Here is an 18152-nt window from a genome sequence, read left to right as displayed (position 1 = left end):
ACAGATGAACAAATGGGGAATATCATAGCAGCAGATGCCAAGATATCCCCCCCCCCACAACAGAAGAGAAATTACAAATGGATTCACAGGCTCAGTAGTGCTCCTTGTGATGACTACAACTACGCTGATATTTCTGTTGTGAAATAAGTGGAATGCCCCTTTAATTTTGTCCGTATTTATTTATTTCCACGTTGTTTCAGGTAACTGTCCAGCAGTAGGCCCAGCTGCAGCCTTGCACATCTAAACCTCCTTAATCTGTTAGAAAGCTAGGGCCACTCTGGTAGTGTGACTTCCTCAGACACAGACGCAGACTAATACATTGCCTGCATAGCGCATATTTCTGGCCTTTTTTTAACTAGCCGACACCTGGCAGCGGCAGCAGATGGCTGTTAACAGCTTAAACTCCTGGCTGATCTGTTTAAGTCAGGGAACCACCGGTCCTCGGACTGGATCACAGCCCGGTCAAAGTGAGAGATGGTGGAAGCTCGTCAGCAGCCGTTAAGAGAAGCCAAGAGTGTTTGGCCGATAAGCAATAGCAGCTGGCACTGTTGACAGGAGCCGACTAAGTGGCCTGAACCTTCTGCAGAGGAGCAGGAGGGAACAATAGGGCAACTCCTTCACTACCGGGGAAGGAGCACTTGGATGGCTGTTACATCCCTCTTGACATCATGAATCACACTAGAATGTCTTAGTGTTTAGTGTGTATGGGTCAGGAAGAGGAAAATGGTGGTGACAAAGGTGACAAACGGTCATTTAAGCGTCAATAGAGAAGCAGAAAGAGAAAATACCCACAACACATCTGCATCTGTATTTCCTAACAGTGGAAAACACACCCACACGCTCACGAAATCAGCACATTGTACAATTTTTTTCTTTTTTTTTCTTTTTTTTACCAAAACATGACGCTCAATTCCTCAAACCGAAGATACATTTCTAGGGATATAATACATTCATTCCAAGCGATGGCAATGAAGATTACAATATCTTGATAGAATAGACAAACAGATTAATTAATTCATGGCTAAAACCTGAGTTATTCCATACGAAACTGCACAACAATGCACATCAAAAATAAATGATGCATTATTATTCTCATATGGAGTATTATTTGCATGACTAAAGCTATGCTAATATATTCATGTGGGATATACACACACACACACACACACACACACACACACAAACACACACACACACACACACACACACACACACACACACACACACAAACACACACACACACACACACACACACAGAAATCGACATATGGAATATTTATGCATTTGTATGTTTCCGGGGTCTGAGATTATCTGAGCGGTCCATTCAAAAACACAGAACCATATTATGATGGAATGAGTTCTCAGGCATTTTTTTCTGAAGCACGTCAGCTTCAAAAAGTGTGTCCTTTACAACAGAGTTGTGTGACTAAAATTATATATTTTTTTTTACACATTTGAACAATTGTTTCTCCTTTTTTGCTATCAAACTGGGCCCAGAGAAATGGCATACTTTCGTTTTTCTTCAGCGTCCTTGCCCTGCCGCCCCTCTTGCTCCTCTCCCAGTCCCCTCCAGGATGAAAGCGGGTGTGACCGTTTATATTGAGTCCTGGGGTCAAGCACTACAGTTGAGCAAGGTTCAGTTGTTGGATACATTTTTATCATTGTTCCCCGTGGCACTGGTGGGCTCAGCTGCGGCCATGATCTAGGATTTCTTCGTCACAAAAAATCCTCATAGTCCAAGAGTTTGGAGTGCTTGCGTGTCTTCCAAAGACGGTAGAGGCGGAAGTCGAAGTACATCTCAATCATCTCTTTGCCTTGATTTGTAAATGAGGAAGGTAAGCAGAATCACTTTGTTACTCGAAAACAATATATAGACAGTATAACTACTTATAACTACTATGCACTCCCATGAACGTTCTTGCATGGATTTATGATCGGTGACGATATGTTTTTTTCGAGCACGGTTGGTTCTAAGGGAGTTCTGCACAGTAGTATTATATAAACATGACTTCTAGGAAACAGGGTTGATTTGTATCGGACATATAGTCATACATTTCTGATTTAGTTTCTTTGACTCCAGAATTCTTGTTTTACCCCTTTTTACCATAAAAAAACAGATTTTCCTTTAGTTGTAATGGTATTCTTAATCTTGCCTATGTTATGTGTAAATTGTAACTCATCAGAGGTGCAGAGTTTGGGGGCTTCTAATGGAAAAGTAGCAAGAGTTTTTTTCTTTCTTTTGACAAAAATGAAGGGATAAGGAAGAGGAAATCCATATTTGGGTGTAGACAGAGGAGTTTCCTGTTGCTACCAGAACTGAAAACAGGCTTTTGTAATATTGACTACTGTGTTGAATAGATGGATGATACTCTATGTCCCTGCTCCCACCTGCAGCTAGGGAAGATAAGAGTGGGTCTCAAGAAAATGTATTGGAATAACATGACTACTTTCTCCTGTGTGGTGTGTTTGTGTCGTGATGGATTAGTTGCATAAAATAAAATTAAAAAATCACATTAAAATATAAGAAAGACAAAGTGGACAGAGTGCAAATGAGTGTACAAGAACAGGATAAAGATATTGAAAATGAGAAGGAAACACTGACGGTGACAAAACTGTTTAAAATAAATTATTATTTTTTTAAATAAGGAAATTGTTCAGACCCACCCTGAGCCGACAGCTCCAGCGGCGACTCGAACTCGACAGAATAAGGCCTCATCAGATTCTTTAGTTTCTGGAACAGCTGTTGGGCCAAGATAAGAAAAGCAAACGCCAATTAATCCTACTGCACTTGGATACACTCGCAGCACGGGGGTCTGCATCCTCAGACGCAACACACACACACACACAAATACACACACACACACACACACACACACACACACACACACACACACACACACACACACACACCAGGTCATTACTGCCAAAGACGACAGCACAAGTCACAAAGGTGTTCATTTGTCCTGCTCGTCTTCACATAACCTCTCTGCCGCTGAGCTTGTAAATAGCAGTTGTAAAGAGTAGGTCCCTGAAATATCCCCAGAGAAGAGTCCCATGTTCAGGAAACTAAAAGAGAGAAGATTCTAATCAGTGAGCCTATTCGTTAATTAGAAGCATTTGAGATGCTAGCTGGTAGATTGATGTAGTCCTGAAAGCATTTTTTTTTGTATACCGCAATACGATGAGTTGATGAAAAAACAATTCATCATAGAAGTTATTTATCAACCAAAAATGTGAAGCAGCAGGTTCCAACCTTTCAAATGTTCTCTCAGTTTTTATATCATTGTAGATGGAATACTTGTGGGGTTTTTGGACTTTTAGTTGGACAAAACAAGCACATTGAAGACCTCTCTACCAAACTGAAGCTCACAGATTCAGAGTTCAGTCATGACGGATCTCAATACCCTCCCAAAGAGAAATCAAAGGCCAAGTGCACCTTCGTTTTTATTCGTTTATGACATGATAGAATGGAGGTGGCAAACAAGAAAGCAGCTTTTGTTCCTTGTGTTTGCAGTCCTTTGAAAAAGATAAAAGAAGATGGCTTGGTGCCAGACGTGGAGGAGAGAATGTTTGGGGAGACGCAGGCAGCATTTCTTGTCTGTAGTGGAGAGAGCTGGAGGCAAAAAAACAAAACAAATCTCAAATAATGTGTTGCAAGTTGTGAAGCTTGTTTCCCTTGTGTCCTGTGTGGCTTTTTAAAGGCTCTCTGTGGATGTTGCTGCCAAGGCCCGATGCATCATTTCGTGCTAACAAAACCAAGGCAAAAACTTCAGACAACAACTGGGTCAGACAGTCTCTCTGACCTGCTTACCTGCTGTTCTCCATTGTTTTCTGTTTCCTATAAACTATTCATTTTCTAAAAGGCATGCTAAGTCATTCTGGAGGAGATATTCACTGATTTTGACAAAAAGTGATTTGTCAACAAACGTTGCCCAGAATTACCTAGTATACCTTTAAGTGCTGTCTGATCCACAATTTTTTTTTTTTTTACCTGGTTGTCCAGTAGTCACAGAGCAATATTTTAGAAAATATTAGAGCATTGCTAAATCTGCCTTGTTGTGCTTAACAAGCAAGACCCCTTTGATATTTGTGGAATGATTATGAGTGAGTGAGTGAGTGAGTGAGTGAGTGAGTGAGTGAGTGAGTGAGTGAGTGAGTGAGTGAGTGAGTGAGTGAGTGAGTGAGGGGGATTTCATTTACCATATAGGTCAACCTCCCATGGCTGCAAGCTTGTGTCAATATATTTAAGCTTAAATATGCACATAATTAAATTATATCAGGGTTGAAGTTCCCCCAAGCACAACTGCACATATTTGCATGCAGCAGCAGCATATGAACACACATTGGTGACTAACAGCGTATGATTTCAAATCTGCAGTCAGGAAGCATAACAACGTGTTGCTTTGGTATTGGGAGTAGCTTCCTGGCAGTGAGTGTTGTGTCTTTGCAAGTGTTTGTTTAGTGCTGTCTGGAGCGCAGCATTTAGCGACATTTAAACTTCCTGTTTGAAATATGGATTAACCCTAAAACAGGCAACGTGCACTGGGAGATACATACTCTTTAACATCCTGTAGGGGGCTTGCTGGAAGGTTTTCACTAATCTAGTTAGCATTTATCAAAAGACTTGTCTGTTATTAGCATCTAGGTGACATGATTTGGTTCAAGTTATCTTTCATTGTTTAGTCAGCCTGATCAGAAATCAACATGGACGCCAGTGGTGAAGCGCCAGCTTCCCAGGGTGTAAGTAATCATATATTAGACATACTTATTTTTGTTAAAATAACAATCTAAATTCATAGATTGAATTAGGACATTTGTCTTAACATGCTGATGAAGAAAAAAAAAATCCATCTGTGTTTGTGGGTTTTTTAGCAGAATTTGAAATGTATGTATCCCCAGAGATACGTTGCCTGCTTAGGGGGTAGAAATTTGGTCAATGTTCATTATTCTGAATTTTATTTAAAACTTGAAAGCATGTTGATAATGACTGCAGAACCATATATTATCATGAACAGTTGTGCCCATTACAACATTATTACTGTATTTCACTTTTAAAATGATCTTTCTATATTTATGTATATTTAGGGCAGCGCTGCCTGGAAGGCCCTATCCCTAACCGTTGGGGGTGGGGAGTGCCTTCCAGGCACAAAACACAAACTTAACTGCCCAGGGATGGCCAAAGCCACTGGCAGGGAAAGTAAGCTGCTGTTAATTAAATATATAATTTCCAGCTGGTGGCTGCTGGTCGTTGTAGGCGCACAGTGTAGCATCATGCCTGCATCGGCTTCAGAGGAGCCTCTGACGCACCTGTGGCAGCTGTTTGAAAGGATCAGGGTGCAGTGACTAATAGTCAATCCTGCTACAGTTTGGCCTGTCATCCATTGCTTTCCTTGGGCACTGCTTTCCACAAAGGGAGCCATTAAACTGGTACACAAGTAGGACACCGTGCCAGGTTCATGCACACGGCACCATAAAGTCCCTACATTCCTGTTGGACGGCCTCCATTTCACTGCCTTCGTGGACCACAAGCCGTATACTAAGCTGGTGGGTGTTACATTTGTCTGGCCCCGCCTCAGGAGTGATGTAAAGACCTGGGCTAGCTTCAGTTTGGCCTGTCAGCGTGTTCAAGGTACACATGATACCAAAGCCCCCTTGGCGCTGATTCTGGTCCCCGAGAGGCATTTCGACCAGGTCAAAAAGGACCTGGTGGGCCCCCTGCCTTCCTCCCGTAGGTTCACTGACCTCCTCACCTTGGTGGACAGCACCACCAGGTAGCCGGAAGCCATTCCTCTGCATTCGCTGAGGTGGACTGGGCGTTCCTCAGGTCATAGGTAGCCCGTTTTGGTATGCCGGCTGACCTCACCTTGTACAGAGGCCCACAGTTCACATCCGAGTTGCATGACTAAGGGGTCGCAACTGGGTTGACTGCCTCCTGTGGTTGTTGGCTTGTTTGGCTCTCTGCCCCTAAGGAGGACCTGCAGTTTTCATCTGCTGAATTGGTTTACAGACAGCCACTGGTGGTCCCGGGAAAGTTCCTTCAGGACGCTGCGGTTCTGTGGATGGGCGCGTCACATTGGACTTTTGCCCTGGGCAACTCCAGCCCCTTCACTCAGATCCCCCTGAAGACTCCCCTATGATGGGCCCTTCTGTGTCCTGGAGGCGGGGACCAAGAACTTTGTGGTGGACATGGGGGATAAGCTAGAGCGGGTCACTATGGACCGTCTCAAGCCTGCCCATCTGGATGTGGCTGATCCAATTTGATGAAACTAGATTGGTAAAACTGAATAAAATGTACTTAAAAAGTAGTATTTGTAATTTAAATGGACAAGATAAACAACAATTTATAATTTCTGTTCATCAAATTAAAAATTTATATTTTTACCATTTCGGCTTTTTTTATACCTTAATAGGGCAACGTATCCTGGGAGATACAACTCGTAAAACCCAAAATATACAAAGTATAAAAAAATTTGATGTGGAAATATTTTTCTTTGGTCTTGAAGAGATGAGTGATAACATGAAAATATTTTTAGAAACTCATTTTCCACTGTTGCCTGTTTAAGGGTTAAACTTTGATCCAAGGGGACTCCATTGAAACTCTGGCAAAAAGACGCAGGCTGGGGGGGGGGGCGCCTTTAGCTCAGTTGGTAAGGCGTCCCCCTCCCGGGCCGGGCCCAGCAGCAGACCCGGGTTCGATTCCCACCCGCGGTCGTTCTCTGCATGTCACTCCCCTCTCTGCCCCATTTCACCTCTGTCTCACTGCACTGTCAATAAAGCATAAAAATGCCAAAAAAATATCTTACATATCAATGTCAAGGCCAGTCTCAATATCAATGCTGTTCATAATGTGAGGTCCACAAAGAAATGGTTTTCATAGTTTGGTGTTGGAAGAATTACTGGCCTGCAGAGAGGCCTGACCTTAGCTCCACCTCTTGGATGAACTGTTATGCCAACGGCAAGCCCCACTTTATCGCCCAACATCAGTGGCCGACCTCACTAATCCGCATGTGGCTGAATGTCAGCAAATCCTTGAAGCCAAGTTCCAACATTTGTGTGCAAAGGCTTTTTTTTCCACACCAATTTGACTGTTTTGGACCTCGGGATCTCTTGAATCAACTGCTTGTTTTTGTTTGTCTGTAGGGGTGGAGGTATCACTGATGTGCAGTGTGTTGTGTTGTGCAGACTGTCCATCAACTTATTCCAGAGAGATCCACTTTATATAACAAAAGCACTTTGGCAGACATGACTGGAACAGACAGTTTGGTCAGATCAATGCCGCTGGCTATGGTGTGTGTCTGTGTGAACAAGTGTCTGTCAGCTTGTTCATCTGTGTGTGTGTGTGTGTGTGTGTGTGTGTGTGTGTGTGTGTGTGTGTGTGTGTGTGTGTGTGAGTGTGAGTGTGTGTGTGTGTGTGTGTGCTGTTATGTGTCTTATTATTTGTTCATTTTAAGTAGAAAGAGACACAGCATCACTCAGCACTTGTGCGCCTCTGCTTTATTCAGTAACACCACACAGAGTGAGATGATAGAAGAAAAAGAGAAGGATGAATTGAGACAGCTAGAGGGTTATGTGGTGATTATCCGACAAACAGAGTTTGAAACAGACATGGTGAGAATATATAGCAGAGGGCAGCATACAAGGATGCTTTTTGAACATGTCATTCAACAGAGACCTTGTTATGAATGTCTTGGTGCAAGGTCCCATTAGAGTAGGAAATCGAAATGATAATTCACCATCAGATTTCAGATGTCAATTCATTGAATTTGTGGTATACAGTCGAGCGATGGAGTGAAGGTTTGGCTTGGCTCACTCGTAAATATGTTATCACTGCTGGTCAAAGCAATTAAGATGTCCGACTCAGAACGCTCTTTATATTCACTGTGAATAAAGAGTGGGTGAACACGCTGAGAGGAAAGTTTGCAGTGGAATTGGCTTCACTAATTTCATTTCATTTCTTCAGCTTTCTTGTTGCTGCTATCGACTTTTCTTCACCGGGGTTGGGAATATGCAGGAGAACACACAAGCAGACCAATAATGATTCTTGCCATCTCCTTGTAGTATTTCCAAAGACCTGCTGTGTAGTTACATTTTTGAGGAGGTCAACGTTGGCTATGATTGATATGCTGCAACAATTTAGGACTATCATCCAGTTTCAACCTGGACACTGGAGCAACACCGGTCAATATCTGACATGTGTTAATCCCTAAATAATCATTTCTTCTGTATGATACTGTTTGACATGAACCTTCATGAACGGAGCCAAGGCGCCTTACATCAGTTAATGACTGTTTGAGTGAAACCAAATGTTGAGCTATTTTCAGCTCTTATTAAAGTATACATATTTAATAGTACTATGCCTTGAACTTTAAGTGGGTGAAAGATGAGCTTTCATGTCTTGAGTCGTTTCTGGGGTAACGCATCTGGCTGAATAAGGGAAACGAGTGAGTGAGTGAGTGAGTGAGTGAGTGAGTGAGTGAGTGAGTGAGTGAGTGAGTGAGTGAGTGAGTGAGTGAGTGAGTGAGTGAGTGAGTGAGTGAGTGAGTGAGTGAACGAATGAATGAATGAACGAGTGGGTGTCTGTGTGCATAAGTGTCTGCATACCTTCTCTCCATTGGGGTTGCCCTGGACATAGCATCCCATTATGTGGATGAGGTTTGGTTCTGGGTTGATTTTACTCATGAAGCGACTAAGTCTCCTCCAGAATCTGAACAAAGACACAAAGGCAAAATATTAATTATAATAATAACACAGCACAGCACCAGATGTAACTCTTAAAAAGATAAGCCTGCGTCAGACACTTATTATAATTGCGGCACTTCGGCACAGAACCAACTGTTTTAAAATAATCTACCAGAGTTATGGAACAGAAGCTGAGCCCTGTGTTTGTATCTCTGAAAACAAGTAAACATCCCCATTTCAAAGATGCTCCTCTTGGGAGAGATACATCACTCAGAAAAGTAGTGGATTGTGCTCATACATGATAAACAAATGTAAATGTGTTGAATCGCCCCACTGGAACAGCTTTGATTTAAATCAAGCCAGAGCACATACACAGACATAGTATTAAAATGCCAGAAAATAGACTGAGGAGCATTTACATGAGTCATTTGCATTAGAATCTTTGATCTTTTGAATATCTAAAAGGAAGATTTATTTTTGAATGATATAATATAATTATATATTATAATATAATAATAATGATCCAGCTATTTGGTTCAAGGTTTTGACGAGAGGAATCTTTATTTGACTGAGCCTGTCTTGTGGTTATTGGAGTATTAAAAGCTACATGAAAATGCAGCTAGGGTATAAAAACCTCTGTAATACTAATAATTCCTTTTTAAATATTTGACAGTATGAGGCTGACTTGGATGACACGCCTCTTCAAAATTGTGTGAAAGTCTGGGACAGTGCCCAAAGAGTGGCAGACCTGGTGTTGGTAACCCTGTTTAAAAAGGGTGACCAACCAGAGAGTGTGTGAAAGTTACAGGGTTATCACATGTCTCAGCTTCCCTGATATGTCTACTTCAAGTTGCTGGAAAGGAGGGTTTGGCCGATAGTCGAATATTGGATTGAAGAGGAACAATGCCGATTCTGTCCTGGCCATGGAACAACAGACCAGCTCTGGGAGTATGCCCATCCGGTCTATATGTGTTTTGTGGATCTGAAGTAGGCACATGACCGGGTCTCCCCTGGAAATGGGGGAACCTGTGGGAAGTGCTGTGGGAGTATGGGGTGATGGGGTCACCTCTCAGGGCTATCCAATCTCTGTCATCCAAAAGCAAGAGCTGTGTCCAGGTGTTCAGCAGTAAGTCTGACTCGAAACCTTTTGAGTGATATTCATGGCCTGTATTTTGAGGCGTAGTTGTGTCAGGGAAGGGTTTCAGTTTGGCAAGGCTCTGGATCTCAGCGCTGCTTTTTCTGACCTCTAGCTGGATTGCTGGATCAGTTGCAGCAGAGAGTGAAGTGGCTGGCATGAGAATCAGCAGTTTTTTATTTATCTGAGGCCTTGGTTCTAAGCAGGAAACCGATGGACTGCCTACTCAGGGAGTCCTTACCCCAAGTAAAGGAGTCTTGTTCGCGAGTGAGGGGAAAATGGAACATGAGATTGGCCGTAGAATCCGAGCGGCGGGGTATTGCAAGACCCAGCAGGACTAGGTGGAGAGATAATATCTCCACACTGGCCTGGGAAAGCCTCAGGATGCCCCAGTCAGAGCTGGCTAATGTGGCCCGGGGAAAGGAAAGTTTGGGGTCCCCTGTTTGATCTCTTGCCCCTGTGACCCGACCCCAAATAAGCAGATACCAATGGATGGATGGATGGATGGATGGATATGAGGCTCTAGGATACATTAACTAATAATAATCAAACAGCAATGGACATCTGCTGTAACTTACTGGCTCATGTCCTCCTCCTTTTCCACCTTAGCAAAGGTTGCCACTTTATTCTTCAGTAAATACAGGTGACCAGGGCCTCCCTTTTGAAAACACATACAAGAATAAATCGCATTAGTAACATTACTTATGCAACTGCTGATTTGCCTCTTAATAAATAAGGTCTTTAATTAAGCTTATGTCCCAGAGGAAGGTTCTTAATGCAGACCAGCTGGTAGGTATTTCTGTATGCACTACACAAATGAACACACAACCCCATGTATCCCAAATACAACCTTCAATTAAGCAGGAAATACAGTTTTGTCTCTGTATGTTCTCACCTGACAAAAGATGAGCATCCGCCAGAACTTGCTTCCTCTCCTGTAAGCTGTGAGCTTCTTCTCTATTTCCTCTGTCAGAGAGAAAGAGAGAGAGAGAGAGAAAGAGAGAGAGACAGACATTGAAAAGGGTTTGCTTGGTGCGAACAATAGGGACTGAGGTTGAAAAGAGAAAGGGATATGAAAAGGGATGGGTAACAATGTACTGAGAGAGAGGGGAATGTGAACTGTAAACACAAAATAACTCTGGAGGGTGAGTTCAACTACAGGTGCAATAAGAGACATCAGTAATGGAAGATGTAGTTGAAATAGTGTGTACTCAAGGTAGTAGGTGGCTACATGTTAGCTTTAGTCAAGAGTTAGCTTTAGTCAATGCAGGGTTCATTATTATCATTATGATCTTGTTCGGAACATTTACTGTAATTGCTTCTGCTATGAGCAACAGAGAAAAGGCAGTTTGAAAAACAGGATTTAAGTAATTTTGAAGGATTTTAAATTAAAAATATTTTTATGATGAATATTATCAGATCTAAGTTTTAGACTTTTGATTATGTGTTAGGTTTAGCCTGTGGCTATTTTTCTGACCTTTAACAACAATAGTGTAAGTCCAGAGTTAGGCTCCAGGCTCAGGGTTCTGTTTTAGTAGAGGGCACTAGACTCTTATATTTATTTTTATTGACAAAATGTGAAATATCTGCATAAAAATGTATCCGTGGCTCTGTATCTAAAGTTAAATTACTTCTTGACTCAATTGTCACATTCCTATTTTTTTCTTCATTATGTTTTTTGCATGAAAAAAACTTATTGGAATTTTATTTTTTATTGAAAAAAAAGTATTAAAAGTTTTAAAACAAAGTTGAAAAAGGAAGATAACGAAGGTTTTTACTCACCCAAAATATCATCAAAAGTTGCATGTTCGTGGTCCTAGGAAAAGACATAAAGATTAAACGTACATTTCATTTATAGTGGAATGTTCGTATAATCTGACGCAGATCTAATGTCAATGTTTAATCGTGTTGGACTCACATAGAGGATGGGGATGATGGAGGGGTCATCCCTGCGGATTATAGTGGGAATGTACTCCGCTTTGGGGACTTTAGACGAGATCAGCTAAAAAGTGAAAAAAGAAATGTAAGAGGCAGGAGGAAATGTGAGGAAAGAAAGAGGAAGGAGTTTCCAACAACTCTGAGGCTGTGTTTTTAAAGGGACAATCCACAGCCATCTCAGGTAACATCCAAAGTGTTGTTTAGCTCTGTCAGTTTTTCACAGTTTAAAAGAAAAAGTGATGGCTGATCAGTACAGTTAAATGACCACCTGTTCACACACGCCTTCATAATTGATTACCTACGGAAAATATAAATGAAGAAAATTATTTAATTGAAATTTACATTTCATGAATAAAAACCTGCGGATTGTTCCATTACTGATGACTTACAATGATTTTAGGAGGTACAAAGTCGTCTCCTTCACAGGCCAGCCTCTCCTTCTCTCTCTCCTCCTCCCAGTCCACATTGTCATCGACGCCTCCTTCATCCAGGGTAGCATTTGAAGCCTGCAAGTCTCCACCTAGAAGAGAACATAACACAGCGTTGAGGGGAAAGAGGGCTTGAAATAATAGGATGTATCGGCAGAAGTGTGGGGTGGGAGGCAAGAAGGGTGGCAGACAGAGAAAACCTGAGTGAAAGACTAATGATGTGTCCAGGTAGTGGAGAGAGAGAGAGAGAGAGAGAGAGAGAGAGAGAGAGAGAGAGAGAGAGAGAGAGAGAGAGAGAGAGGGCAGCGTGGAGGACAGGGAAAAAGGATGGAGTGGCTCATAATGGTGGTGACATTAGAGAAAAGACACATGGGTCTGGGAAAAGCAGAGACAGCTGGCAGATGCAGGATGAGTGATAGTGAGAGTGGCAGCAGGATTCCTGGCATCAGCTAACAAGGCGATCTATGAAAACCTAACCTGATTCTCTTTGCAATTCTTCCTGATACGAGTGCTGATAAGTTTAATTGTATTTTCCAGTAAGTAGCTTGATTACAAAGTGAGGTCCTTGTGAGTGCATTGTTGACATATCTGTGTCTGTTCATATTTCGAGACAACCATCTCAATCGACCACCTGCCACTGAAATAGGAAGAGTACGTTTGTGTCACGGCTGAAAAGCACAGGTGTAATCAATCGTGTTAACGACAGCTGCTTGGTATTCAGCACGTTGAATCACATTGGCATTAATAATTGGGACATTTGAATAGAACAGATCCATTGTCATTATAGTAGTCACACCTGGGCTTTTTCTAAAATGATGAGTCAAAATGTCTCCCATCCTATGCAAAGCTTGTATCTACCGCTACAGTTAATAGTAGACTCTTTTTTATTAAGCCTATCTATTATTTTCTAATTTAAGGTATCCTTTTTTTTTTTAAAAATTCAAGATTTTATTTTAATGTGATACAATTCAAGGAACGACATAGCGATACAAGGCAACCACAAGACACAAACATTAAAATTGAAGGTATCTTTGATAAAAAAAATTATGTTAAGAAAGAAATTGTTGATAGATATGTCTCAAAAATCCAGTATCAGTCAAGTTCTCGTTCAACGACTTTCTGTCAGTAGGTCCCATAGACAATCTGATAAATGAGGGGATACCAGTTGGAAGGGAAAATTGACGCAGAAGAGAGTATGACAAAGGGGAAAGTGACAAGCAAGATGGACAATCAACGTCACTCCTCCAGGGAACAACAACTTTTCCCCTCCAAAAAAAGAGGAAGAATGAGGCAGCAGCCACACTGTTAGACTGTCAACAGTTCATTAATCTTTCATCACACACTGACACATGGGAACATTCAAGATGGAGGTGGAGGAAAAAACATAAAAACCACAAGTAGTTGGACATCGACGGAGACAAAACGGCACATGCAAAACAGGGTGTGCTGACTCATCTATCTTTATTGAAAGCCTCTTACAAACAGACACACGTTGCACACGTCCACACATTGACATCAGTTGCCATTTGACACGCTCGGACAGAGACGTACACCCCATGTTGGGAGACATACTCACAGAAAGAGAGAGCATCACAAAGTTGGAGAGAAAGACCCACGGTCATATAGGGGACAGATGGACAGGGTCAGAGTCAACAGCAGAGACAGTCAGTTTGTACGTGTGATCGGGTGTTTTTCATGGATTTTCTGTGTTAGTGTTTCTAGATCTGCAAAAACCGTGATGACAAAATGCCACTTTACTTCATAGAAAGGCTGTATACCCACTGTAGTATACTGTGTGACGGGTCTGTTTGAACAGGTTCGCAAACAAAATGCTAAATACGTTTTGAAAATTGGCTTCAACTAAAAGCAACTACATTTCCATTGAAACACCCTGATAAAATGCCGGTCTTGTTGGGCCGCATTCCAGTTGATCAAATGTGTGGGCAATTTAAGGATTTAAAAAAAGCAATACCATAATAGGATAATACATATTTGATAAATTCATCCAATTGTATTAATTAAAAGATTTTATTTATCATGTGTTCAATTTGAACCTTTAGAGTACGACTCATTACTAAGCTTTTTTGTCTGGGTTTGTGTCATTTAGATATCAGTTGGGGAAGGCGTGAAAAAGTTAAATAAAAAATGCATTAGTTATTGATAACATCAGATAAATATATAAAAATATAAATTTATATATTATAAATTATAAATATATAATTTATAATATATAAATAATACTGTATAGTATGTTGCAAAATGGAAATACTCAAATAAATGACAAGTTCCTCACATGTACTTGTTCAAAGTACTTAGTTACTGTACGCTAGATGTTTGCAGTTGGCAGAACCTGACACCTCCTACATTGTGCACTGTACTATGATTGTTTGTCCGTACCCCGTTCTTTGTGGATGCAGTTTGTTTGGACTGCTTGACCCTCATCTGAGGCTACAGATGATTTGGCCTCACTGCAGCTGTACCAGAAGCCAGCTCTTATATTAAAGTGCTGATTATCAGACCCTTTTATGCTGACAAATGCTTCGAAGTGGCTTTCAACTACGAGAGCCACCTGCTTGGAAATTAATTACTATAATACTGAGAGAGTGCAGGGCCAATTCAACCTGTAATCAATCTACCACTCAGGATGTGAGCGCACAGAGGGTCAGATTGGTAATTTATGACAGCGTTCCCCTTAGCAAATTGTTCAGAAAATGCTTTCACACTTCTCAATGCAGCTGATCTGGCACTATAAACACTTACACAAAACAAGAGAGACTTTTTGATTTAACGCCTTTTAAAGGACATTTTTGTATCTGGCATTTGTAGTGATATTTATTTCATTGTTTAGTCCGAAGACAGATGATGGTAAATGGTAAATTGACTTGTATAGCGCTATATCTACTCTCATTTTAAGTGGGCATGCTAGGAATAATAACTGACAACTTAATAAGCACAAAACCCTACCACTTGGCGCTTGCTCACATTCACCAATAAAATGCTCCGCGGAGGGTTAAAGCCTCTAGCACTCACTCCAAACTTCATTACCATGCAAGTTTACCACATAAACGTGGACGTTCATTAATGTCTGTGTGTCTGGCTTGGCCTACTTTAGAGTTGAAGCCTTATTTTTCACATCAGTTTTTTCATTGCACTATTTCTCTCTAGCCACTGCAGTTGTAAGAAACTGTGTGCCGGCTCCTGTCTGTGTGTGTGTGTGTGTGTGTGTGTGTGTGTGTGTGTGTGTGTGTGTGTGTGTGTGTGTGTGTGCGTGCGTGTGGGTGTGTGCATGTGTGTGTGTGTGTGTGTGTGTACACGTGTGTGTGTGTGTGTGTGTGTGTGTGTGAGTCTGCGTCAACTCACTGTCTCTGGGTTCATGAGGAGACTCAGTCTTGAAAGGGGTGGGGTCACTCCAGGAACGGCTGAAACTCTTGGATCTACGCTCAGCGAATGCTAGTGCAGGCGGGGAGAAATAGTCACACACACACACACACACACCAACAAGCCCTCATACTGTTCGCTTCCTCTATACGCTCACCAGCTAGAACACATAAGCACAAAGGCGGATGCGGCTACAAGTGGACTGATATTGTTTAAAGTGCCATCCCTCCTCTGCAGATTCATTTCTTTTTGTTAGCCAAAAGACACACCGGTCATCGTCAAAGGGAATTTTTTTGTGATACAGACATTTCAAGGTAATCTTCTTTTAAAACCAATTTACATATGTCTTTCATTTTATTTGACGTCATCAACACAGCAGCCTTGCCACCAGACTGTGTGGCCATGAGGAAAAGGTCAGTACAACCCAAGGCGATGCCGAGATGTGACAAAAGACTGTCTGGAGAAGAAATTAGCTCCAGGAAGAACCACTTCCTCTTCAGCAAGGGAAGGCAGAGGGTTGGAGCAACTTTGATATGGCTGTCAGCAGCAACTGGCTTAAGGTTTTTTTTGTTAATGTCTACAGTTCAAAAATGGTCCCAGCAATGATGAGAAACATTTGGTTTGGGTTCAGGCCTGTCTATCTAAACAGCCATTTTTCAAATCACAAAATAGTTTTTCCAATACTTTTAAACTTTCACACACTTACGATTCTTCTAAGCCACTTGACGGCTTTATCTCTGAGTCTTAATTGTTTTAGAATTAAAAGAAAAAACATGTTTTAATAAAAGCTCTTTTACTCAAACTTCCACATTTGGTAACGATGTTTGCACATCCTCTATAACACTATTGACTTTTCCAAAATACACGTCACATGAACACTGCATCTAAATTTGACACACAAGTAATACCTAGACTCTTTTACTTTGTCTTTAACGATTCTCAAGTTCAAAACACTGGACAAGCTTATTTCTTATAACAGAGCAATCACATTGCAATGCACAATTAAAGTCACTTTTCCATTGAACCCACATCCAATCCAGAACGAGGAATCTATAGAGTTGTTTTCTATCAGTTTCACTCACAAAAACACACACCCTTCCATCATTACCAGTCACCATTAAACAAAAATATTGATTTACTGTCTTTGTTTTACAAACTTTACAACCACATAAACTTTACAGCTACACAAAAGGGAAACCCCCAAGCACTCAAAGCAAGTAACAGGAAAAGACCACCTGCAGCTTACGCCTCATACATATACACATGCACACACACACACACACACACACACATGCACTGACTCATATCGCTGGCGTATCAAACACATACTGATGAACATATAATCTTCAAGGAAATGCAGTATTGGAGCGTTACAAAATCCCAGCACAGCAGCAGTGTTTGGTGCCACACACATGCAGAAACACACCACGAAAAAGAGAAAAAACACAGATGGTGGCAGGGTGAACAGAATCAGGATCTCAAACGTATCAACCATTCACACACACACACACACACACACACACACACACACACACACACACACACACACACAAACACACACATCTATGACTCACTCTGTGCTTTCATCCTTCTGCTGCCCACCATCCGAAGATGCTTCCGGAAGTTCCTGTGGTTTCAGAAATCAAAGCAGAGGAGGGATAACGGAGGACCAGAGGAAAGAAAGGGAGGGGTGGGCGAGAAAACAAAGCAAAGCAAGACAAAAAGAGAAGAGTTTAGTGTGGAGCTTGTTTTTTTTTACTAAAATAATTCATTTAAAAAAAAAAAAACAGTTAATAATGTGTAAATACACAATCCCTTTTTGATGTGAGTGAAAAAAAATACTTGTCACAGTAGCGTTGTGGGTTTAATGTACCACATTGCCCACTCTTTTCTTCTTCTTTTTTTATGGTGTGTAGATTCATGAGACACAGGAGATTTATTCATTTGACAACTGCCAAATGGATTCAAGGATCCAAGGAAGCTTTATTGTCATTGCCACAGCATGTAGACGTGAAGGGGGAATGAAATACCGTTTACTCTGCACTCCCGATGTGAGTACATAAAAAAACTACCAATGACCAATAATGGATCTGATAGGATTCGATAAGATTGCAATGCTTTAATCGGATAACAATATATTTGCCGATATGTTTTTTTTTTAACATACAGTATATGCACGACCTGAACAAACATTTTTGGTAAGTATCGCACAGATGTAGTTATCAAAAGCAAAATTATTGATACATATACAGAGCGCAGCTTTTTAAAGTAAGCAACGCAATCTCACACATAAGTCCGGTTGGCATGACCGGGTTTCACACTTTTCCACTGTACCGCTGATAAAGACAACTTCACAGTCGACATATGAGTCCTCCTGAGTAAGTGTGAAATAGATTGGAGGAATGGTTGGCAAGAAACTCCATAAAAAACAAAACTGTACTTCCACTGTCAGTGTAAACACATTCATATTAACTTTGCCCCTGCAATTATTGTTTTAGAGCACAACACATAAAGTAGCCGATAGATTCGTCTGCACTCATGCATCTTCTACAATATATCTGGGATGACATTGGTCAATAGTTATCGTTCAGGTT

The 18152-nt window shown here is 41.3% G+C and overlaps 1 protein-coding gene across 1 annotated transcript in view; it reads right to left on the bottom strand.

The window, feature by feature from the left end:
* Positions 1-1716: 1716 nt before the first annotated feature.
* nsmfa (NMDA receptor synaptonuclear signaling and neuronal migration factor a) overlaps positions 1717-18152 on the bottom strand; it is a gene marked incomplete at both ends in the record, with an annotated part of 34973 nt that continues 18537 nt past the window's right edge. The window contains 10 exons of the mRNA XM_080047183.1: positions 1717-1814; positions 2665-2740; positions 8602-8704; positions 10393-10472; positions 10710-10780; positions 11597-11630; positions 11733-11816; positions 12142-12272; positions 15541-15630; positions 17133-17185. Coding sequence (XP_079903309.1) covers positions 1717-1814; positions 2665-2740; positions 8602-8704; positions 10393-10472; positions 10710-10780; positions 11597-11630; positions 11733-11816; positions 12142-12272; positions 15541-15630; positions 17133-17185 — 820 coding nt within the window. The remainder of the gene's footprint in view (positions 1815-2664; positions 2741-8601; positions 8705-10392; positions 10473-10709; positions 10781-11596; positions 11631-11732; positions 11817-12141; positions 12273-15540; positions 15631-17132; positions 17186-18152) is intronic.

This window comes from Ammodytes marinus (assembly GCF_949987685.1).
Source record: "Ammodytes marinus genome assembly, chromosome: 18".
Taxonomy (NCBI): domain Eukaryota; kingdom Metazoa; phylum Chordata; class Actinopteri; order Uranoscopiformes; family Ammodytidae; genus Ammodytes; species Ammodytes marinus.
Note: the sequence above shows the minus strand (reverse complement) of the source record. Positions and strands in the feature narration are given on the sequence as shown.